Source organism: Equus quagga, chromosome 4 (genome assembly GCF_021613505.1).
Source record: "Equus quagga isolate Etosha38 chromosome 4, UCLA_HA_Equagga_1.0, whole genome shotgun sequence".
Taxonomy (NCBI): Eukaryota; Metazoa; Chordata; class Mammalia; order Perissodactyla; family Equidae; genus Equus; species Equus quagga.
In genome coordinates this window covers 84111305-84138101 of record NC_060270.1, presented here as the reverse complement: position 1 = coordinate 84138101, position 26797 = coordinate 84111305, and the positions used below count along the sequence as shown (strand labels likewise).

The window sequence follows — 26797 nt, the reverse complement described above, 5'->3', positions numbered from 1 at the left end:
ACTCCCAGAAATTTCTTTGTTTCACTTTGCAATACTTCTCCCTCCCACATTTCCAGTATTCCCCTCTCCACAGACAACCACTTACCTGCCTTCAGTCACTCTAGATTGGTGTGCATTTCGATAAAACTAGAGTCATACAGTATGCATTCATTTTGTCTGGCTTATTTCACTCAGCTTAGTTATTTTGAGATTATCCATGTTGATGGTGGCATCGAAGTTCATTCTTCTACAGTGCTGAGAAGTAGTCAATTGTATGGATATTTCACAATACTTTTTATCCATTCACCCATTTATGATCACTTGGGTTGATTCAAGTATTAAACTGTCGCAAATCAAGCTGCTATGAACATTCATGCATTCGTCTTTGTATGGACATATGCTTTCCTTTCTCTAGGGGTAGAAGGCTAGATCATATGAGAAGTATATATTTGACTTTTTAAGAAAATATCAAACTCTTTTCCAACGTGGTTGTACCATTTTACCTTCCTAGTAGCAGTATTGGAGAATTCCAGTTTCTCCACATCCTTGCTGATGCTTGATACTTTTCAATGTTAGCCATTCTAATAGATGTGTAGTAGTATCTGCTTGTGGGTTTTATTTTCATTTCATTAACGACGAATGATATTGAACATCATTTCATATGCTTATTTGCTATCTGTATATCTTCCTTGGTGATGTATCTATTCAAATCATTTTCCCATTATTTATTGGATTGTTCGCTTTCATTTTATTGAATCTTGCAAGTTCTTATATATTCTGGGTACAAGTTATTTTTCAGATAAGTGTTTTGCAAATATTTTTTCATAGCCTATGTCTTGTCTTTTCATTGTCTTCTTTACTTTGGATCAATTTGCTCATCTTGTTCTAGTCTATTATTGTGGAAGCTGAAGTCACTGACTTGGGACCTTTCTTCTTTTCTAATATAGTTGTTTCATTTTATAAATGTGCACCTACATACTGCTTTAGCAGCATCCCATACATTTTTGTATGTTTAATTTTCTTTTTTGTTTTGTTTCTAACTGCTTACTAACTTCATTTTTACTTTTTCTTCAACCCATGGTTTTTTTAGAAGTGTATTATTTAGTTTCCAAGTATTTGGGGGTATTCTAGATATTTTTTGTTTATGAATCACTTCTACTGGTGGTTAGAGTGCATACTGTGCATGATTTGAATTTCTTCTTGGTGTGACTTTAATCCTTTAAAATTTATTGAGACGTCTTTTATTGTCCAGGATTTGGTTTATTTTGATAAAGATTCCATGTGCCTTTGAAAAGAAAGTGTATTCTGCTGTTGTTGGGTGTAGCCCTCTATACATTTCCTTAGATCAAGTTGGTTGAGAGTGCTGTTTAGGTCTTCTGTATCCTTACTGGGTTTTTTGTGTACTTATTCTTTCAATTATTGTGAGATGGGTATTGAAATTTCTGACTATTATTGTACATATGTCTATTTCTCTTTACAATCCTATCAGTTTTTGCTTCATATATTTTGAAATTCTGTTATTGATGCTTTTAGAATTGCTTCTCTTGATGAATTGACCCATTTATCATGAGGAGAAAACCTTCTTTACCCCTAGTAATACGCTTTGCTATGAAATCTACTTTGATATTATTATAGCCTTTCTAAGTTTCTTTTGTTTATTATTAGCATGGTGTGTTTCTTCATCCTTTTACTTCTAACCTACTACTGACTTGATATTTCAAGTTCATTTCTTATAGTTAGCATAGAATTGGGAATGCATACAGTTGAAATTCTTTTCCAAATTAATAATCTCTGCCTTTTAATTGGAGCTTTTAGGCCATTTACATATTTATATCATTATGAATATGTCTAAGTTTGAGTCTATCAACTTTGTTTTTACTGTTAACTAAGCTTCAGACTTTATTTGGATTTCGCTAGTTTTTCCACTAATGTCTTTTTTTCTGTTCCAGGATCCCATATTACACTTGGTCATCATGTCTCCTTAGCCTCCTTAGCCTATGACAGTTTCTCAGTCTTTCTTTGTTTTCAATGACTTTGACAGTTTGAAAGGTATTAATCGGATATTTTTTTTGTAGAATGTCCCTCAATTCAGACATTTATGAATTTTAAAGAATGCCTGTTTTATTGTACCCAGCATATCGAGGTGTTTGTGGTAAGATGTGCTATTACTTCAACCCGCTGCAAGAAGAGAAAGCCTCTATCTTTGATTCTAGCCTTAGCTTCTACAAGCTCCCCAATATACTGCAAATGCATTCCTTTCCCCCTTAAGTTGGGGAACTTAAGTTCATTTTTCTTGCTTAATTCAAAGAGCACCATGACTAATTCACAACCCATAATATATCTCCCTGTCTCTCTTCCAAACCCCCTCCCTAAAATGCTCTCTTCTGGCAACACCAAATTTATTTTATATTTTTAACGTATTGAGATTCCTACAAAACTCTTCATGACTTTTCCTGTTTGCATCATTCGCTGCAGTTACTCAAATGCCTGTGCCAAGACCACAGTCTATTTTATTTCTTGCTGAGTATTGCTTTCTTTTTTCCTCCCAGTTCTTTTGAGATATAATTGACTTATAATATTGTATTAGTTTAAGGTGTGCAGCATAATGACTCGATGCATGGATACATTGAAAAATGACAACCACAATAAGTTTACTTAACATCCATCACCTCAGATCATTACAAATTCTTTTCTTTGTCTTATCATCTTATTATTGATTTTCTACTTGTGCCATTGTGCTTTGTTCCTTTCTCATTGTTTTTCACCTATTCTTTATTCTCTTTTCCCTCTTTATCTGCTTACCCGTTTACCTTGTTAGGCACCAGAATTTCTTGAATTTCTATAAATTTTTTTTTTTTTTTTTTAGGAAGATTAACCCTGAACTAACTGCCACCAATCCTCTTTTCGCTGAGGAAGACTGGCCCTGAGCTAACATCCATGCCCATCTTCTTCTACTTTATATGTGGGACGCCTACCACAGCATGGCATGCCAAGTGGTGCAATGTCTGCACCCAGGATCCGAACCTTCGAACCCCGGGCTGCCAAAGCGGAACGTGTGCACTTAACTGCTGTGCCACTGGGCGGCCCATCTATAAATATTTTTGAGGCTTTCTTTGCAATGCTAAGTTACTTGAAACAGTTTTATTCATTGAGATTTAGCTTTTAAGATTTGTTAAGTGGGACCAGAGCACTGTTTTTGCTTTTTTTTTCTTCTAGGACTAACTATTCTCTCCTAAGGCAATCCATTCTGAATACTCTACCCAGTGTCCTGTGTGTTACAAGATTGTCTAGTCTGACTAGTGGGAACAGACACTATTTCAGGTCCTGTGGGAGCCCCAGATAATGTTCCCTATAATCCTCTTGAATGGTTCTTCTGCTGGCATCTGGTGGTTTCTGTGTGTGTACACTGATTGATTCCCTGCTGAATATTCAAGGAAAACCCTCTGCAAATCTCTGGGGTTCATGTGCACGTTCTCTTCTCCATCACTGTCCCGAGAGCTGCGAGGGTCTCCTTCGACTCTCAGTTCAGTCTTGTCAACTCATGGAGTCCACTAGATTTTGCCTAACTTAACTTTTCTCATGTTGAAGCCTGGAAATTTTCACAAGAAAATAAAGTCCAGCAATGTTAGGGCTAGCCTCATTTGTTTTTCATCTCTCAGAGATCACTGTCTTTTGTTGCCTTAATTTTAATGTCTTGATAACCATTGTTTCATATATTTTATTTATTTTTTTGAGTATTTCAGGTGGGAGGATAAATCTGATGCCTGTTACTCTAACCAAACAAATCTCTTTGTTTTTATATGAAGCCCAACCTCTTTGATAAACCTTCAATGCTTTGCTTTATTTGCCCACCCCTGACATTTCTACACTGATGTCCCAGCCTCTGAGTCATAATCTATTCTTTTAGTTCTGTTTTATTTTTCCTGTGCTTAATGACTTTAGACTTCGTTAAGTCTTAGTTTAAGTACTGCTAGTTATATGGAGAGGTTATCATCAGTAATAATTTTGGAATAACACAGAAACATTAAATACAGTTCTACAGGAACAGAATACTTAACATATTGTAGCTTTATTCTACTAGAACCTTAACAGTATCTTGCCTTTTTTGATCTACAAAAAGGAGTGCGTATTTTTTTTTATCAGCTGTAGGTGCTTAGAGAGCAGGTATTGTAAGTTCTTGTATCACAATCCTCATTAGAGTCACATACATGTGGGTAGGCAGTTTTCAAAGGGACTTTTGGAACTATTTAGAAGGGAAAGAGTAGGAGCTGTCTACAGCATTCACTAAAGTTTCTCTGGGGTGATAATAGGAATATGCCAATCATGATTCTGCACTCAGGCTAAATTTTAAAGCTTGTGATGAGGCTATGTCACCAGTGACTTGGGTACTTTCTCCTTCTTTCACAATATTTTTGAGGGTGGTTACCCTATAGTCTGTCTTTTTGCACCATATTTAGCACCCAGAAATGTCTCCATGAATGGTAATGATGTGAAATAACTCTAAGTTGTTAAGCATGTCTATATTTTGTATTTATTTGGTCCATAGGCAAGGTCAAGACGGGATGGGTTTCAAAATCTGGAGATTTATCTACATGAGGAAAACACTAAGGTGGTAGTTCCCTACACAAAAGGAGACAAATTCAGCCTTGGTGCAAATCTCTTGCATAGGATCCCGTGACTATTCAGGGCCAATGAATCTATGTCTATGATAAGAAGCTACCAGTCAAACTTGAGTTTGCAACTCCTATAACTGGACCAAGGCCCACTACAATAATTTATCCTCTCAGTGCAGCTGCTGTCTCAATACCTTAAAGACTAGAGGAGAGTGTGGTGAAAGGCAGGGGAGTTACAAGTGGGTGGGAGACAGAATCTAGAGGAATGTGGGCATATGCAGGGTCTCAGCTTCTGTTCAGGACCCAAACCAGGCTTCAAGAAAGAAGGCAAAGAGCTACCTGTGGTAAGTGAGAAACGGAAGCATCCCTCCTCTGTTGTTTGGTGTGAATCCATCCCATCTCCATATAGGCATTGCCTAATCCAGGGCACATTTTTATTAGATATGTAACTGGTACATGCAGTTGACTTTCTGCAAGTGTAGATTATTTAGGTTATTTACACTGACCAGATCTGAATGATAAGGATAATATTATTTTCTTTTCTTTTACTCTTATTATGTAAGGACCAGACCCAGGAATTTAGTTGCAGTAATAAAAGAGGAAACTGAAACTAAACCAGTATAATTTAATTGTTTTTAGGAAAAAAGGCAAAATATTCCAATCTTGTGTTACAGAAGTCATGTAGGTTTCTATAGTTGATAATAAAAGAAAGATGGACATTGGAGAGTACTTCAGGAAAAATATGAGCTTATCTTTTTAAGAAATAAAAAAAACTCACTGCACTTAAATCCCATTAGAAATGGGATTCTCTTTTTATCAATAAACAGATGACAGCATGCAAACTTTCTGAAAAAGATCAACTTAATTATGCACCAAGATCTCCTGCTGAGGTTGGGATGATATTTTGCTTAAAGTGGAACAAATAGTTCTGCAAATGACACCATAACTAGCATGGTCCCTGATATGTGAATGTCTATGAAGTGAATACTAATAGTTTTAAGAAATGATTTTTTCCCTCAAAAATATTCCTTAATCGTGTATGCAATGTCATTTTAAGGTGGTGAGTGTCTTCTTGTTTAGATGCTTTTAGTTCAGAGGAAAAATTAGTACCTTTGGCTGTCTAGCCATATGTCAATCAGAGAGAGGTAAAATTGTTCAACTAATGCCTTCCTAGGTGAGTGTTGCATTTTAGCAGGGCACGACAGAGGTTCACAGTGACAGATTTTCTAGGGGAAATCTCAGTTCAACTCTGTCTCTAAGGGGATTTTCTCTAAAGCAAACATTCTTAAATATTGGCAGGGAAAGGAAAACCAATGTTAATACATCTGGAGTATACAAGAAATTTAAGACTGAAGATAAAGGATTAAGATGGCTTTACTGTTTTCCTAGGCCTCCAAATATAATCTTGGGGATGTCAACCCAATATTTTAGGTCCAATATGACAGAATTCTATGTTTATGTTTGTGTATGTATTACATTTATCTTTCTTCAAAGATAAAATGATGCAACCAATCTACCATTATTATATTTTCTGCCAATAACATCTTTAGGGCTTCTTTTAAAACCCATTTTTATTACAGTATTTCTCAGTTTATAGGGTATATTAAAAAAACTCCCACTTCCTAATATTTTGTTACATGTTTGCATTCTGTTAAGATGTAAGAAAACATATTTTCCAGACTTTATTCTGCCATTGTTCTATGAACATACTTTATAAATGCTTTTGAAAATCATCTATTTAATTAAATTTACAGAACCTAAAATGATGAGAAATCTTCAGAATACTGCTAAGAATAAATATGTAGATGCATTACTAGTATAATAGAATGTAAAGCACAGCAAAGAATTAGGCCTCCTGATTTACTTACCACATAATATGAAGTGTATGAACCTCCATAAGCTTCAGTTTTCTTAGTTGTAAAAGGAACAATATCTTTCCAAAAGTTTATTAAGAGGATTAAGTAAGATTACATTCTCAAAATGATTTACATCATATCTGACACATAATGGGTGCTCTGCTAGTGAAATTTCCTTGCGTCCTCCTGAAAACAAATCTGTTCTCTGACATCGAGGCAATGGAGCACGCATGCTGACTTAGAAATAGGGAGAGGAATACTCTGTTTTTATTTAGTAGTGTATTTAGGTTAGATTTGGTATACTTACCTGCACTTGAATACATATTTTCTACAATGTACTGTGTCTTGTTTATTTACGTATGTGTTTCTATTTGCATTTTTTCAGATGAGCAAAAGGCCATTTGGAAATACTCAGAGAAAGGGTTCTATCTTAAGCCATTTTAAGTCTATAACATTGTGAACTGACTCAGAAGTTAGCTACAACCAAGGCAATTAATGTTGTAAAGTGAGGAAATCATTGAGAAACTTTTAGAGTTAAATTTTCTTTGACGGATTTTGTGAAGAATATCCAGTGAAGATTGTACCTGGGGAAGACGAGATGAACCCTTGTGGAGAAACCTAATGATATATTTGGCTCTTTGGGAACCTATTGTTCTCCTTTGATTTTGTCATCAGACTTTGGTGCTTGGTGAAAGAGCCATATTGAAGGAAGGTCTTAGCCAGTGTTGTGGGCTAACGGAGGATGAGGGTTTGGTTATTGAAGATAGTTAAGGGTGACCAAAAGTCAACAACAGAGATTTGTGAGACTCTGATACCTGAGTTTTCCCAAATTCATTCTTATTGTACCCTCAGGCTTTTTACACATATTCAGGTTTATTCATCATTTGAATTGGGAACATACAGTCTTAAATTAACTTATGGGATTTATGCCTGGCCATTATCAGAAATGATAGAAAAGCAGAAACTAGAATAACAGTAAGAGAAGATAAGATAACTAAATTTAACTGAGGCCCCTAAGATGTGTCAATCGCTTTCTTCTCAGAGAGACCTTCAAATTAAGTGGTACTGATATCATTTTTATGGTGATTGTTGTTGTTATTCTCATTTAATAGATGAGGAAACAGAAACTCAAAAAGATAAGGTCAATGCCCAAGCTAATAAATTGGTAAGCATGGATTTGAACACAGTCTGTCTGGCCCCAGGGAAAATCAGATCTCCATATCATTGTTATCGGGATCCTGTGCCTAATCACAGTTTTGTCATTAACCAGCATTGTGACTTGGGGAAGTCATATAAGCTCTCTGAGGTTTTCACAACTTAAATTTAGAGGCTTGGAGAAGATTATTTATAAGATTTTTTTTTTTCCTCCAGAGAAGAACTTCATCATCTGCAAATAGCAAGAATCTGAATAGTCGATATAATACCAATGGAGTGTAATTTCTTTTCAAAATTTGCCATCTAAATTGAGTGTTCTTAATGATCAGTTTCCATCCAAGTTACTTTCAATGCCTAAAAGGAGAGAAATTATATAATAAAAAGAATGCATATGTAATTCAGAAAGGTACAGTTTACTGTTAACTGAAACTATTTCAAATTAATAGTTTCTATTGAAATAATGAAGCAATAAAATATTTTCTCAAATAGAAATCTTATAGAAAATTGATATCTTTATTATATCAAAACAGTTTTTAATCAAGATAAAAGAAAGTGGGGCCAGTCCTGTGGCCGAGTGGTTAAGTTCACACACTCTGCTTGGGTGGCCCAGGGTTTCACCAGTTCAGATCCTGGGTGTGGACCTAGCACCACTCATCAGACCATGCTGAGGTGGTGTCCCACATAGCAGAGCCAGAAGGACCTACAACTAGAATGTACAACTATGTACTGGGGGGCTTTGGGGAGAAGAAGAGGCAGGAGGGGGAGAAGGAGAGGAAGATAGGCAATGGATTTAGCTCATGGCTATCTGTAAAAGAAAACAAAGGTGAACGAAAATTTGCTCAAATCTCTTTGTTGGAAGAAATTTTGGCTCACTGTTGCTGAATTAGCCAGTCTATTCATTAACATTGGAAAAGAAGAAAACGTCAGTTTTCTGTGTATCTGTTTTTACCCCCAACACATTTTACTGTACTACAGGCAGATTTATACAGCGTTTGATACATTTCATTAATTCACAGACTTACAAGCTCAATTTTCTTCATCAAATTTTTGAGCACCCTTCAGTTTGAATAGAGTATGATAAATTTTTCTTTACTTCATCCAGGAAATTTAATCTAGTTCCTCTCTCACTCCTTCCTCCTTTCTCAGCATCCCTGTCCTTCCTCCTACCCCTCCCTTTTTATTCCGTCCTGTGACCTTCTCTTTTCACCTTATTCTGTTGTTACTTTCTCTCCTATTTCAATAAGCTCTACCTCAGTAAATGTAATGTGAACTCCAGGCATTTTGTTTCCTTGACTCAAACATGTTATCTGGATGAGTGATTTGAAATCTCTTCTACCTTCATTTGGAATCCATATGCATATTCCCTTTCCCAAAAGGAAATTGTTAGTTTAATATTGGGGGAAAAAAGCACAGAATTGCAGTGATTATGTCACCTTTCCTGACAATTTTGATGACAGTTTTTCCTACCCATTGTCCAGTTGGACATTTATATCACATAAATCTGCTGTTAATGTGCAATAAAGAATAATTACTACACTCCAAATCTTTCCAAAAATCAGAGCCTTGGTCTGTGTAATGTCCAATCATGGTCCACAGTCCAATTTGAGAAATGATAGCTAAGTCTTTCATGACCCCTGCCTTAGGAATTTGTCAATCATTTGTTTGAGACACATCATACAAAATATATCATTTTACTTAAAACATTGCATCTGTATAGAGATGACATTGAGATTATTATTATAGAAAGACCCTCAGAATAATTTTCTCTCAAGTCTCAGCAAAGAACTGTTTTGTTTGGGGGGAAAAGACTATTATATTTAATCTCCTGTACATCATACACCTTGTTATTTCCTATTGGATCTATTGAAGTTCATCCTCTAGCTAGCAAACTTTGTCTCTAGATTACTGAGAATACTTGCCTCGTAATTACGTCATCCCAGATTTTAGTCATTCCTCCCGGATTTGTGCCATCTGCAGTTTTAACAATGATACATTTTATATCTTTATGTAGTTTCTTAATAAAATGTTTAATAAGGTTGTGTCAGGGATGGTGTGTGTTAGCATACCATTAGAATAGTCCTTCTAAGTTGCTATCAAATATTATTCCTTGGGTCTATTTTTTTAAGCAGTTTAGTGTTAACCTTGAAATTATTATTCAAAGTACATTTATTTATCATCTTTCCAAACACAAAATTGACTTTTGGTTTTGAGATACAGAATGCCCACAATGTTATACTGATATATCATAATAAGTATGATTCATTTTCTTTCTCACCATCGTCCTTTATAACTCCTGGTTTTCTCTTTTTCCTGGGCACTTTTTTCCTTCCATTTTCTTCTTAAGGCAGTCTAGATCAACTTGTAAGTCTTAGATTCAGCATATTCTTTGTAAACTTTGTGAAATATACACATTCATTGCTAAGGATCCATCTTTGAACTCTCTTTGACTTGTTTTGCTTTCTTAAATTTCTTATACAAGAGAAACATGTCAATGCCCTGGAAGAAAAGCTTTAAGTTGTGGACCTGGAACATCTAACTGTTAATTTAAGGACCCTATAAATCCACTGTAGCTACTTAAGTATAGAATAATTAAATAAAACCACAGGTACTAACAATAGAATTTCTCTAATTCTTGTCTGTGTGTATGGGTATATGTTTGAATGTGTATTTTGCTTCTGAAAATATTTGGAAAAAACTGCCCTAAAGCAACAATTCCTGATGGATAGCAAGCATATGACATGTAAACAAGAGATGATTTTATGTAGTGCACAGAATAATTGTGTATTTTAAATATATAAACCAGCATATCATATCATGATATCAAGAATCCTGTAGCTCATGATGAAACTAAATTTTTAAAAGTTAAGCAATTTAAATAAAAATATTAAGTAAGTACTGGTAGAGGTGATACTGTAGGGTAGCAAACTTGTGAAGGTGGTCCTTGGATGAGTGAATCAGAAAACATGGCTCTAGTGAGGGACACCAGGCACCTGTTCATTGGGTTCCTCTCACCTCCCCTTCTGCTTGGTAGCTGGTCCCAGTCAAAGGGTTCAACCTCGTCCTGTAACAGCACTTGCAGCCAGCTTCCACTATGGATATTAATTTGATGATATATCCCATATCACTGCATATATGTTTTAAAATGCCAATTCTTTTATTTCTTAGACACCATAGACTACGTCATAAAGGAAAATTCTGTTTCTTCATTGTTTATAGTGTTGCATTTAGAACTTGAAAGAATATTTGCGTGAGCTAAATTAATGCAGATTTAATGATGATTTATATTATCCATTGAAATACTTTGCTTTCTGCATGTGTCTAATGGCTGTATGAAAATGTGAATTTTATTGGCACCTTTATTTGAATTCCCTTATTAAATTCAGCTCAACCATTGGGTTTTTGCATTTCTTTCATAGCTGGCTGTCTCTCTGATAAATATGATTCTACAGCAGATGCAGTATTATTATAGGAGACAAGCAGGCTTATTAAAAGGTGAATAAAGACATCTAACAGGAAAGTGCACTATTAAGATTTTTAAAGATGTTTGAGAGTAAAGCCAAGCAAACAATCATGTACTGTAAGCAGAATTAAAAAAAAAAATCAATACCTTGCTGACTGGACAGCCAATGAGGAAATAATAAGATAAAGGCTAATGTGATCGTTTATTGATATGTAGCACCTAGTTGAACCGTAAGTCAAGTAAGGGGCATGGTCTGTGCAAAGAGAGAGAGAGATTTCCATAATTTTTTTTTTTAATGAGCTAACTTGTTCCATCAAAGTGTAAGGTATGCTAGATTATTAAAAAAAATAGTTCAGGAATAATAAATCTTGTCACTGAAGGCTTTGCAATGCTGTCCATATTTTTCTCGAGTGTAAATTATACTCTACACGACTATCATTTTTTTTTCCTTCTGATGCAGACCTGTTGCCACTTCAGGGTTTTATGGTAAAGGCAACTATGTTTTTCCTGAGTTACCTCTGGCACAACTTTTGGCATGTACACAATTTTAGTCCTCTCTTGGAGTAAATAGAACTGAGATCTTAGTAGAAAATGGGAAAAGAATGAAGAAATTAAGAACTTTCTTTGGGGGAATTATTTGTGTTCCAGTTTCAGAATGGTTTATAGTGCAGATATTGGATCAGATGACATGAATTCAAGTTCTTGTTCCACAGTTTAAGAGCTGTGGGCTTTGGGACAAATAATTCATTGTAATCTGAGCTTTAATATTCTCAGCTGTTCAACATACTTTCCTCATCCAGTTGCTAACAGGATTCCATGAATCTGGCTTAGCCTTGAACCTAGCACAGAGAAAACACTCCATAAATATTAGCTGTTAATATTGTTTTCAAACTAAAATATAAAATTTAACCTGGAATCTAAAAATACTAATACCAATTCTAAGAGACTGCTCAACACAATATTTACTTATGAATCTCTTCAGAGAACCAAATTTTACTGTATCAACTACAATGAAGTAAAAAACGCCAATGTTATAGAAAATAAAATACAGTTCCAGTTGAAATGATAAACCTATTTGTTACTTCTAGTCAGTAAATCTAGTCAATTAATCAAATTATTGATCTATGGTCAATAAATCTTGTCACTGGATGCATTTTATTTTGTATAAGATTCTTAATATTCTTACAAAGATGAATTTGACTTGTTACTACCTATTGTTACTTTATCAGTCTATGCCACCCTTCTAGTTTTGTGAGCATAAACACCAAAGCTGAGAACAAGGTCATTATCTGGAATGTACAAGCCAAAGAATCCACCATGACAGTTTCAAGATCTGGGTTTCTGTATTACTGCAGTCATTTTAGCAATCCTTCAAACCTCTATCTTTATGTTGGCGTAAAGCTAAATAAGTACCTGAAATTCATTCGTCAGAAGAGGAAGAGACCAAATATATATGCTCTCTTCTAAGAAGAAGAAATAGCAAGAGAAGTTCCACATAAACAAGCTTTGCCTGATGTAAGTGCTTCTCCTCACCAAAGGACAGTCATCCTGACCTCTCCCACTCCTCCCGCGGAAGTTGACCTGCTTCCTCTACTTCAGCCACCCTCATCTCCCTGCTGTTCTTTGGACACTCCAGGCCTGCTTATTCCCCCAAGCTCATGTTTCTTCCTGGGATGCCCTTTCTCCCAGGTAATGACATGACTCAAGCCTTTTCTCTTTATCAGTCTTCAAGGTCACTTACTTAATCTAACATTTTCAGACTATACTATTTGAAATTACCCCTCAGTATCCTTTCCCTATCCCCTTCTTGTCTTTATTTCTCGCTATAGCACTTCTTACCCTCCAATGAACAATTTCTTTCATTCTGGCTAGTCTCCCAAATCCCCACTTGGCTCTTAGCATATCAACTCAATGAGGGTAGGGATTTATGTATGTTTTGTTAATTTTTCTAAAGCCTGTAAACTCAGAACAGCGACTAGTGCATGACACATATTAATGCATGTTTGTTGAATAAATGATTGCATAAATCCTTTCCTAAATTGGATTTTCCCAGAATTAGAACCTGCACTCACAAGGATATGAGTACAAGCAGTTTATTGGGGAGATGATTCTAGAAACCACTATTAGGGAGTGTGGAAGTTAATTAGGGAAGGGAAGAAAAAATAGAGGGTACACTATTGAGCAGGTTACTGCAGGAATGGGATCCATTCTACCAGGAAACTCTGTGACATAGTGTAGCATACTCAGTTACCTCAAACAAAGGAGAGAACTGCGATATTTATTCACCAACTACTGTCAGTCATTTGTTTAGGGCTGCTCCTGGGAAGGAAGGAGCATCAGTGCCTTGAAAAGCACTTCCAGATTGGAGCCAAGCAAAGAGTCGCATGTGCTTGTAGTTAGAAGTCATTGGCTTAGCGTGAACAGGCATGGTGGATATCAAGAACTGTAGATGGAATACTAACATCAAATGCTTCAAATCCGTATAACAGAACAAGACTTCATTACTTGGGGGCTCAAGACATAAAGGACACATCTATATTTGAGGGACTCTGAATAGCTCAATGTGTTGTTCCTCTTCGGCTCCCACCATAGATTTCCAACCAAACCTTTGTATTCAGCTGATATCAGATTTAAGTATGCATTAAATTCATTTTAAAGGAAAAAAAATTGACAAAAGGGTATCTTGAAGACCATCTAAGTGTGTAAAGGTCAAGAGGTCATCCTACCATGTATCCACATAGTTAGATCATAGTCTAACACTCACAAGTATTGGTCACCATTACTAGCACAACTGTTTACACTTCCTCTTGTTAGCCTCTTTCAATAATTTCTTTATAGCCTGTCATTTGGCCCCTTACAAATAGAGCCTATGTTATTATCCTTACTTTCTATAACCTACTCTGTTGAAATGATTTTGCATATGAAAATAAGAGATGATTTGACAATAGAAACTTTAAGTTGCTTAGTAGAAAGTGAGATTGGCCAGCAGACAATGGTATTGCTAACATGCTTTTTCTTTATACTTCCTGTCCTCCAGAAAGGAAGTGATATTTCTCCCAAGCATTATAAACCATATACACTATGGCTTCTCTAAGATATTTGGTGTATGGAGGAGGAAATAAAAGAAGATGGCATTTTGAGGCATACTAAAACAAATAAAGGGATAATTAAATGCTTTACATGTTTTTGAATAAAATTTAAAATGTTTCAATGTAAAAGTATAAGAGAAAAAATATGCCAATCAATACCAGCAATACTGAAAAAATACTAGGAATACTAGAAATATTCTATTTTACTGCAATTCTCCATGAATTTATTAAAAAAATGTATTTTAATGAGAAACTTTGACAATATCAAAATCCCAAAAACCTGAGGGTGTATTGAATAAGTGATGAAGTGATGTGCATTTGTGTATATAAAAATGTGTATATTTATGTATACACACACATGTATGCATATGTATGTGTATGGACACATATATACTTAGACATATATATGTATGTGTCTACATATATCTTGGCCTTAACTTTTCAAAGTATTGAGGTACTAAATTTTAGATCAAATCTAAACCACCAAATAGAAGTGTTAAAGAAGAAAAAATGAAAAGTATTTGAATGGTTTGCTATTCAATTAAATTCTTTAACATATTTTTGACTCTCAGATTCTTAACTAAATTCATTATGCACTTTCCAAAGTGTATTGGGTAGATAAATGATTTAGAGCAGTTGCTGAAAAACAGAGATTTTTCTTTAAAAAATCTGACTCTACTCCTAGTGTCCCTCCCCACACAATACCACACAAAGACACTGCGTTTATTATAATTTGTACAGTTAGAAATATTTTTCTACAAATGTGAGTCTAGCCACAAAAAAATAAGAATAATGTGAGAAAATCTTTTTTCACTTTTGGGACTTACTCCTCCAAGATTGCTAATAGACAGTTTAATTTGCAATGGAAAAAATACCATAACTATACAGGAATCCTGATTCTTGTGAGAATCTGTCCTATACCTAGGCCTCTTCTGTCTCGTACGCTCTCGCTTTCATCAAGCTAAGTATACATAACACGCACGTGTGTGTGAGTTCTATCTATGGTTTCAGAGATCACTAGCAGTATCCTTTGTGTGTGCATATAACTGGTATCTCTGTACGTACTGGACGCATGTGCATGTGTGTGTATCTTTTTTTACTTGATTTTATGAGAGATAACTCCACCCCCATCCTGGATATTTATTTAGTAATGTATGTCTAATTGTGTATGTGTAAGTAAATGATAGATTTAGGTAAAATTTTCTGTCAATTGCCCTTTTTCTTCACTTCACACCTGGGTTTTATAATCCCAAAGAAAATTTCATTACCTGTTCTACGTTGAAAAGTGGCTTGGTTCTTCATATTCATAGATACTGATTGATATAATTACAAAAACTTCAAACTTGAATGATAAATTTATGGATACATCTTATGTGAGAAAGACTTTCAAGGATATCAAGCCAAAAGAATATTTCACTTTGTTAAGTAACTAACAAATATGTCACATTCCATTCCATCTAAGAATGTTCATGCCTGTGCAAGGAGCCTTAGAATGTGTTAAGAACAAAATATAAAGACCTTAAAATATAAAAATGTGCTGAACATCTCTAAAGAAGGCTCTTTTGAAACAACTATCCAATACTTAACTGTAGAAGAAAATATTTTTATTACAAATGTTATCTTCCTTATACAATTTGGAAAAAAAGTCAAAACCTTAAATACCAAACCGTAGAGAATTATTTAGCTAAACTAAGGTATATCCACAGATAAATAGTGTAGAAATGACATTTGTAAGAATTTTTATTGCCTTAAGGAAACTATTTCCATATGATTTTTAGTGAAAGATGCAGTGTACAAAATTTTATTTATTTATTAATTTTCATAGTCAGAAAAACATAATGAAGTTTATCTCAGTGTTGTGTAGCTATGAGCTATTTGTTTCTATTTTTCTATATTACCTTATCTTAAATCCCCAGATCGAGTATGTTACTTACATAATTTTAAAAAATGCTATTTTTAAAAAATATAAGAATAATTCAAATTGAAAAATTTTATATACCTCATAATTGAAAATTTATGCAGATAATAAAATTAAGGCATATTTTTATTTAAAGACCCCAGGGGTCTTGTAACCTTTCAGATTTTCAGATGAGAACTGTGATTCCCACAACATTTAGGTGTCTTATATGACTAGAATACTGACGTTTGACCTTCAGCCTCTTACCAATACTCACTCTTTGCTTGTAAAATGAATAGGATGCATCACAATGTTGTAGTAAAATAGTTTTTCACTTAAAACAAAGATAAAAAATGCAAAGACCCTAAAGCAGTGCATGCAGCATAGCAGTTTTGTAACTAAGCATCACTTTTCTTCCTCCTAAGTTTGCATAGCTGCTTGATGATAAGGTTGGTATTACAATCTACCTATTCTAAATTTTTGTTTACTATTTACTTACTAAAATTTTAGCTACAATATATTTATCTAGTATTATCACTTTATAAGCAATCATTATTTAGTACTTATTAAGTATTATTACTTAATAACTATTACTATTACTTATCACTAGTTACTATTTATTAAGCTAGGAGTTCACTTCAATGTTATATGTATTTCCTGTCAGTTTTTAGCTTTCAGGAAACTGAGGCACAAAGACGATAAATAATTACTCTAGGTTCTACATGAGTAAGAGCCACAACTAGGATTCAAATCAAATTCTTTTTTAAAGATTGGTAACTGAGCTAACATCTGTTGCCAATCTTCTTTGTTTTTTTCGTCTCCCCAAAGCCCCACAGTACATAGTTGTATATTCTAGTTGTGAGTGCCTCTGGTTGTGCTATGTGGGACACTGCCTTAGGGTGGCCTGATGAGCGGTGCTAGGTCTGCGCCCAGGATCCAAACCGGTGAAAGCCTGCGCTGCCCAAGCAGAGCGTGCAAACTTAACCACTCAGCCACAGGATCGGCCCCTCAAACCAAGTTCTGACTTTAATGCTCAGGTTCTTTCCACTGTGCCTCATTGACCCCTGCCAAATCAGAGTCTGATGTTGTCCCTCCAAATGTGTAAAGTGAATTGAGCAAGTGTCTGGGTGCTCTGATCAACAGGATCAGACCAACTAGAAAAATGTCATCAATTATATATTCAAAACTATTTTGGTAGACTCACTTTTTAATTTCCTCAAGTTGCTTTTATTTTACTTTTAAAATAAAGCATAGAATCAGTATTTGGAAAAAATGCAGGAAGAGGCTTATTTAGTTTTTCTCTAAGCTGGATGAGGGAGCATGAGTGGAACTGCTACAACATGACTGCCAGAATCTGTAACCAGGGCTCAAGGATGACTCGGAAGAGGGGTACCCTGCCTCTACCTCTACTTCTGTATTATGGAGATTTGTCTCTTCATCTGTGGTTCACAAATGCAAATTTATTTATACGATATTGCCATTATAATTTGTCAAGACTACAGGTTTTTGAAAACAGAATGATAACTGGAATAGGAGGGCTTTAGCAGATGATGTACAGAGTGTGTTGGCAAAAGATGAGACAATAATTACTTCCCCCCACTTCACAACCATAAAGTTACAATACAAATTTCTAAATAAGAAAAAAATCCCAAGTCATTGTCAATTGCTATGTGTGATATTGCAGGATGTAATATGACACTTTCTAAAACTGCATAATGCGAATTCAAAAAATTTCCACTGAAAATCACATTGTATTGACATGGAATTTTTTAAATGTTATTGGAGCTTCTAGAGAGCTAGCTTATTATAGATTCATCTCTTTATAAAGAAAATATGTCATTGGTAATTTGTTTTACTTTATAAACCTTTCTCTTCTCTACCTGGAAGAATAATGTAAAAGTTAAAAAAAAAAATTTAAAGCAAAATAAAAGTAGCAGGATCCCACTGGGAGAAGCTGCAGCTGGCATTGTTATTCTCGACTGCTGGTGCATCCACATATTCTTTCCACTTCCCCTAGAAGAACAGGTTGTGCATGTAAGTGCTCATTGAGGAATATTACCCTGATTGATGAGAAGTAACATGAAATTAATTTTCAGATGCACCAAACACTTTATAGTGCAAGGCAACCTGCAGTTTTCCAGATAATCAATATCACTAGATGCCGTAATACCGTATCATACAAAGAATATGCTCAAAAAAAGGTGTTTGTACCATCTTCCATCTTCACGGAAGCCTGGGTTTACAGATCATTTTTAAATAGAAACTGATTTTGAAGCTTCTTATGAAAAGAGATTGCATTGCCCAGGTAATTATAAACCAAGGAAATAGTCTTGGAATTATGCAAATCATCACATACAGATAAGAACATTAATATTAGGAGTCCATACTATTTTTAAGCAATAAAAATAGTGTAGTGTTTGCGTTAGTTAGGACTCTTGTCTGTAAATGACAGAAATACAACACAAATAAATTTTCTGCCTTGATTCCAAGGAGTGAGTGGAGTTGACTTCAGGCACAATTTGGGTCCAAGTATTCACATAGAGTCATAAGGGTCCTATCTCCTTTTTCTCCATTACTAAGCTCCTTCTTACTTTATTGGTATCTTCTGAGATGGGTGCTTTCTACGTAGTTTTAAAAATGACCTGTGAAAACTTGAAGTTATAATACTTGCAATTTCAAAAGGAAAGAAATACTCTTTCTTTCAGTAGCCACAGAAATCACCTCAAATGGCTTTCATTGACCTTGTTAGGTTATTGACAGAGACTCCTAAATTTCTTATCCCCATAACCATTTTTACTTCCTCTTTAGAAACAGAACCCTTAATCTTAGGTTGACGCATTGCTGCCCAGAATAAGTCATCACATTTCTCAACTCTCCTTGTACCTAGGTGTCTTCATATGACTAAGTTCTGACCATAGAAATGCAAGCAGAGGTGTTATGTGGCACTTCCAGGAGGACTATTTAAAGGGAATTTTCTCAAAGTGGAAGGGCTTCTTCTTTGCCTTTCTGCTCTTTTTCCTTCGGACCTGCAAAGTGATGGCTCAAGCACTAGTTGTCATCTTGCACCATGAGGTGACTAAGAACAATGGAAGCCATTAGTTATGATGGTGGAACAGAATGATAAAAATCTGAGTTCCTGAGGACATTGCCTAGCCACCATACAATCCCTGTACTGCTGTCCTCCACACATTTAATGTTAAAGAAGAATAATCGTCTATCAGGTTTAAGCTGTAAAGTCTTTTTTTTTAAACATAAATAACATTACTACCATGGACCAATTGTGGTGTAGGGGAAGAGCCCCCCCACCCCCACCGGGTCATGTGGTCTTCCCCTATGATAGAGGAGGTAGTGATCCAAGAGTACCGGATTTACCAGGTGTGAGAATAATACTTTCCAAAGGACAAAAAAAAAAAAAAAGCCAATAATAACCAATAATAAGTTTATATGTCTACTATGTTCATGTCAGCCAAAAAGTATGTGCCAGTAAATCCTACCTGCTATAGAAAACAAAGAAGAGACTATGTCCCCTCGTATCATCACCATTGAGGAACTCATACCAGAGAAGGAGCTTCAGAACATTTGCAAAGCAGCATATATAGGTATTCATTTCCATATGATGGTCCCGAGACATTGAGGGGATTTAGAGAGAGAGATCACAATTGTATAAAGTTGATTTAAAAAAAGAAAATAATGATTTCTACATAAAGAGGTTATGCTTTGATAGTTAACAGATGGTTATTCTGTCCACAAGAGAAGACAAGGTCTATAAAAGAGGTACTCCAGTTCTGACTCCTGTTCTAACCCTATGCTTCTGACTCCACGATGTTGTAATCTGGTATGCAAAGAAGCAAAGAGCTACACTGATGTCTGCTCAATTTCATTGTTCTCACAGTTCTTTTCCCCTCAGTGTTTCTATGACTCTATTTACTTTTGTGTAACAGAAGTTGTTGCATGCTAGCCAACTGTTTGTAATCATCACGTTTCCCTAACTGGAAGATGGAAAGTGTGATTACAAAAGAACATTAGCAAGAACAACAAAAATTCCATATTCTCAATAATTCTTAAACCCCAAGCTAAAGTCTTCTTCCTAACTTTGCTGTAAATTGATTTTATGCATTATATTTTCAAATTGATAGCCAACTGAGTTTTATAACCTTCAGATGTAAATTTTCTAAGCCATTTTCTTCTGATCAGCAGGTGAGTAAGACACATGGCAAATTTACAAGTAGTATTTCATTTTTTAAAGCAATAACTAAAACATTAGTTATAGTGAAACAGTATATAGTTTCAATTTGGTTAGATATCTATTGATTCATTAAAATATTAATTTTTTAGAATGTTTAACGTACAAAAGCTTCTCTCTCTATGTGTACACACAATAGACATCATTTCATATATTCATTGAAGAATTGTGCTTTTTCTCCAATAATATAATGTATTTATTTTGACCTATGCCACAGAGCTAACCCAGAAAAAAAGAAATGTATTACATATGAAAGGCTTGTATATAACATATTTTAACTATTAAACATTGCTAGAAACATTTCAGTGTCATACATTTATTTAAGATGTTCTTAGGAGAAAAAAATTATATAGAAAGTCTGAAAGCATCATTTAATTCACAGATTAAAATAAAACCTTTGGCACCACCAGGGAAGATGCAATTTTACACAACTTTATAGTGTATATTCTATATTTTGAATCACATACCTTGTAGTCAGAAAAAATATTGGTTTATTTGTATTTTTAGAGTGCCACCTTAAACTTTCAAAGGTATACTTTTTTAGGGGGAGCAAGGCCAACTGTATCTTTGTGTAAGAGAGACAGCAGACTATAGGAGATGAAATAACTGCGTTTTATGTTTTAGAAAATCCTATACTCTCATGACTACTTAAATCATCATGCCTGAAATAGAAGACAGATAATTGCACGTGAGCAAACTGAGATACAAATTTCTGTGACAGAATGAATATATGGGAACTTCAAATGCCAGATAAAAAAATCTTTGGAGATATGTATATATGTGTATGTGCATGTGTGTGTATATATATATTTTAAACAGGGAATTCTGTTTCAGACTACCCTTCTGTAAAGAGCTGAGAATTCGGGGGCTAAACGAATGATACTTTATCGTGGAATAATTGTTTGGCTTTTCCAAAGTCCCTGTAGCTCTAATAGTGAAATCATTTTTAATTAAAATAAAATGAAATGTTCATATCTTAAATAAATTTTCAGTTTGATGAGTTTCGACAATCTTATACTTGTAACAAACACCCAAAACAAGATCCAGAACATTTCCTTCCCCATGGAAAGTTCTCTCATGCAACTTTAGTCAATTCCTCTAACACTCCCCTCCACAACCACTAACTCCTTTGCCTCATCACAGAGTACCTTTGCATGTATTTGATTGTCATATAAATAGATTCATATAGGATGTATTCTTTCGCTTGTGAGTTTTCATTTGCATAAAATTTTTAAGATATTTCCAAGTTGTGTTAAGATTCATTATTTTTTTATACCTGAGTAGTTTTCAATTGCATAGATATGTTCCAACTTGGATTATTTTAGAAGTGGTTATTATGAATAAAGCTGCTAAAACCATTCTTGTAAGAATTTATTTTGTGAACATTCATTTTCATTTTTCTTGGATGAATACTTAGGTGTAAAATTGCTGAGTTGTAGGGTAGATATACCTTTATTTTTATAAGAACTAGAATAGAGAGTTTCAGATCCTTTATATTCTTATGAAAATTTAGTTTGGTCTTTTAGATTTGAGCAATTCCAGTAGGTGTGTAGTGGTATCTCATTGTGGTTTGAATTTCCATTACTTTGATGATTAATAATTTGAGAACCTTTATTTGCCATTAAAATATCTTTTTTTGTGAAGTCGTTTTTCAAGTCTTTTGCCGACTGATGTGTAAGATATCTAGGAATTTTTATGTATGTTGGATCTAAGTACTTTCCCAGATATGCATGTTGCAATTTATTTTACTACATTGCTTGCCTATTCATTTTCTTAATGATAACTTGTAAAGAATAAAATATTTCAATTTTGTTGAAGTCCAATTTACCGATTTTTCTTTTATTTTTAATGCTTTCTGTGTTCTATCCTACAAATCTTTGCCTTCTCCAAGATTATAAAAATATTTTCTAATATTCTAGAAGCTTTATATTATATTTATGATTATCTCAGATTAATTTTTGTGTATGGAGTAGGTTGGATTGAGATTTGTGTTTTTCATATGAATAGCCACTTGTTTCAGCAATATTTGCTGCAAAGACTCCTTTCTCCATTAAATTGACTTGGGGCCTTTGTTGAAAATCAATTGACCGTATGCACATGCTTATATTTCTGGTTTCATTTTGTTTAATACTACACTCTCTTGGTTACTGTAGCTTTATAGTAACTCTTGAAATCGGGTACTGTAAATTCTCTAACTGTTCTTCTTTTTCAGTATTGGTTGATTATTCTAGATCCTTTGCATTTCAATAGCTTTTTAGAATAATCTATTTCTTCAAAATAGATTAGAATAATCTATTTTTTTCAAAAATAACTTGCTGAAAGTTTGATAGTGTTTGCATTAATTCTATATATTAACTTAGAGAAAATGTTAACAATTTTGAGTTTTCTGATCCGTGACATGATGTACTGCTGCGTTTTCTTAGATGTTACTCAATTTCTGTCAACAATCTTTTATAGTTTTCAGTATGAAGATCTCACACAAATTTCACCAGTTTTATTGATACCATTGTAAAAGGTTTATTTTTTTGTTTTATTTTTCATTATTGCTAATATATAAAAATATAGTTAAACATATGTACTGATTTTGTGTCCTATGACCTTCTCAGATTCACTTATAACTTCCAGTAGTTTGCAGATTCCTTTGGATTCCTTTTGAAATAAAGAGAAACTTATATCTCTCTTCCACTCCTGTTTTCTATTCCACTTCCCCAATTCTTGCTCCTCAAAGCATCACTGTCACCAGATTCTTTTACCTCGTTCAGAAAGAGCCCACGCATACACAAGCACCAATAGTGTTGCAGTATACACTACATACAGTTTTACGTGTTGGTGGTCCCTCATCCTACCAGTACAAAATCAAATTTGTACTAGTATCTGCAGTTCATGTGAAACATATTAAACAAAGAAAACAAGTTTTCAAATGCTATATTTGTTTTCTTCATTTTTATAATACTAAAAAATGAAATAATGCATGGTTCCAATGCTATTTAACAATATGAATTAATAGAAAACTCTACATATTGTGATCATTTTATATTGATTAGTCTAGCATATTGTATTAGAATGTGGAATCACATATATTTCATTCTACAATTAATTGTTTGGGCCAGTGATTTTCAATCTTGGCTGTTCATTGGAATTGCCAGACTAGCTTTAATAAAAATACTGTTGTCTGGGTTCCACCCCAGAGAGTCTGATTTTATTGATGTGGGATATGGACTGAGCAAAGGGATTTTTAAAAGTTCCCCAGGTAATTTTAATGTGTAGCCAATTTGAGAACTGCTCTTTTAGACCTTGCTCATACACTTTTGCTATTAAAATATAAAGTATATTTATATATTTATTTATTTATATTTCCTCAAGGGAGATTTTAAATGCAGAAAACTCTGTATAAATTTGTATAGTTTGTATTTTTAATTTTTATAAGTAATGTCATGGATCAGAAAGTTAAATAACTTGGACATATAAAATCTGAATAACCTTACATAAGGCAATTAATCTTTCCACGTTACTGTTTCTGCATGCCCCAAATGGAAATTTTAGCAAAGAACTGTAACTTGTTCTTGTTAAGAAATAAGTTAAAATTTGTTTCAAACACAAAATATGATACAAATATTTAAACACAGGAAAAAAAAGAGTACAAATCAGATTTAGTGGGGGAAACCCTCAAAAACACATTATATTGATACTCAGTACCAATTGTTAACCTTTTGTAATTACGGACAATTGCTTGGAGCCAGTATTGTAGTACTAGGTCACATGGTCTACTTGTCTGATCCAGTCTGATCTTTCTTACATTCTTATATTCTAAAATTTTAAAACAGTATTTAAAAATAATGTAGGCAACACAAGGTAAGGAATAAACAAAACTAATGTTATACATAGAGTAGAATTTCAGAAGAGTTTAATTATCAAATGAAATAACTAAATAGTTCAGTACCAATTCCCATATTTTTAATGGTCATTATTTAAATTACAATCAACCTAACAGATTGACTGAGATGTGTAGTTGCTACATTAGAACTTCTGCAGATTTTAAGCCAATTTTTAAATCTCAAGGTAGGAATAACAGAGGCAAAAATGATATATTACAAACACAGTGCTCAACACAGTACCACAATTAGGTTCTGAGTAAGCATTAGCAGCCACGCAGGTGGGCAGGAAGAGAGGGAAACACAGGCAATAGATGTATACAAAATGTTTCTGGAGTAGGAGCTGGATATAAAGCCTTCCTTAGCCATTTAATACCTTTGTAAGATTTGAGAAATTATTAAAACTCCTTGAAACATTTTTCTCATTTATTTAAACGCATGTAATATACTTCTAGAGATGTTATGAAGATTGAGTGTGATCATATATCTCGAAATGTTTAGCCAACAGGTAGACGGGATCCTCAATAGATGTTCCTGATTTAATTTTCATAATTATACATAAATAATTTTTGCTTTCATAATTTTATTTGAATCTTAATTATATAAGATGCATTTTGAAGTAAAGAGTAGCAACCACCAACAAATAGCATATCTTCTCCTTTAGTTAATTTATCTTACTAATCTGAGTTATTAAACACTTCACTTTCCATCTCCAAAATGGCTGAGAATAAGGGGTCAATCTATGTATATGAAAGGGAAATGTGTCCTAAATTGTACATTGACATTTATAATCTGATTATTTTTATGTGATTGAATTTATATCATCTTGATACTTTAGACCTTTGCTACTCAGTGTGTTTCATAGACCAAGGACAACATCATCACTAGAGAACTGTTAGAAATCCAGATCTACTCAATCACAATCTCCATTTTAGCAAAATTCCCAAGGGATTTTTATGAATGCACATTAAAGTTTAAGAAATACTGCTTTAGACTATACGCAGTTAGCTATTACTCTTATGAAATGTAATATTATATGACCTAAACTTTAGATAAATGCTTACTGCATGCATTCTGATTTTGGTTCACGGACACAATTAGATTTGCTGTGAAGAGCACTAAATCAGGAGTAAAACACAATTTTTTTTGATACTGGCTGTGTCGTCTAATGTAGTGAAAATCCGTCAAGTTCCTAAACTTCTGAGTCTCTGTTTTGTCATTTGCAAAGTGAAGGGCTAATTAATACCTCTCCTGCTACTCAACGGGATTGTTTAGAGTTCAAGTGAGATGACACTTTATTAATTTTCTAAGTCTGTGCATATTACTATAATCTATGAATTTAGAGCAACTGACCACAGGCAGATTATGAGTAAAGAAATTCTTAGGGAAGAAGACGAGATGACAACCTCAGAGTTTGATTAATAATCATTTCTTTTTGCTGCTTTGTAACAGAAAGAGAAGGTGGCTTAGGGAAGGAGTGTCCTAAAGAGAAGGGTAGTTTTGGATAATTTTGATTTTTTTTTAATTGATTGGTTTGTGTAGACTCTGTGTGGCTGGTCTGATCAATTGCTTTGTAATTAGCTTGCAGTGAAACCATGACCGATAACAACATAAAACAAGACAGAAAGATGAATTTTATTCAGCACTTGACTTCAGTTTTTCCTAGGGATGCTTCTCAGCTAATAACTGAATTAAGATGTGAGGAAATGTCATATTCCTTGGACTTGGCGTGGCTATGAGGATATCGTGAGGGATGTCTTCATGGAAGTCAACGATGCAAATTCTAGTTCTTTCCATTACAGATAAAAAAACATGTGGACCTCACGAATTCCAGTGTAAAAACAACAACTGTATTCCAGATCACTGGCGGTGTGATGGCCAAAATGATTGCAGTGATAATTCAGATGAAGAAAACTGTAGTAAGTAACTCTTGCTTGAGAACGTTGCAAGCTTGACAGCCTATTCAATAGGCAGGATAGCAATTTTTAGTTCAGTTACGGTATGAATTTGAACCTGTCTGTCTCGCAGCTCGCATTTTTATAAATATATTCACATTTGGACAAGAATATTCAGACTAAATTGACCTGAATCTCAAATGGTAGAATTATTGAAAGGCTCATCTTGAGAGTTATTTTCTTACAGTTATCAGAATTGGTATGAAAGTATCATGGGATTTAATGCAACCCATTAGTATGCAATGAAGGAAGCCCTGATGCAAGTTCATACAAAGAGCTGAATGATTTGGAGATAGTACAAAACATATCATCCTTTCACGGATGGTATTCATTTCATTTCAGTCTCAGATCTTTTGACACTGCAAATTCACCCATGAGCATCTTTTGGTGAAATATCATTTATTCTCTCTGGAGTGGTGAATGTCACATGGATTCAGGATGCTTTTCTCTGAAAACAGAATAATACTATTATCATCTGCCTCCTGCATTTTTACGTAATAAATTTCAAAAACAATAATTATCCAACAATTTTGTTTTCTAAAAAGTATGGCAGTATGTAAAATTGTGACAGAGTCTCTATATTCTAGCATTAATTTCTGAACATATTTCTTACTGGCACCTTCTTACCCTGCTGTTTAAACAAAGAAAGCAATGTAATCATGTTTAAAATAAGATCAT

General features: G+C 34.2%; 1 protein-coding gene across 1 annotated transcript in view; it reads left to right on the top strand.

The window, feature by feature from the left end:
- LRP1B (LDL receptor related protein 1B) overlaps positions 1-26797 on the top strand; it is a 1825183-nt gene that overhangs the window by 1649059 nt on the left and 149327 nt on the right. Inside the window, exon 67 of the mRNA XM_046659286.1 lies at positions 25967-26083. Coding sequence (XP_046515242.1) covers positions 25967-26083 — 117 coding nt within the window. The remainder of the gene's footprint in view (positions 1-25966; positions 26084-26797) is intronic.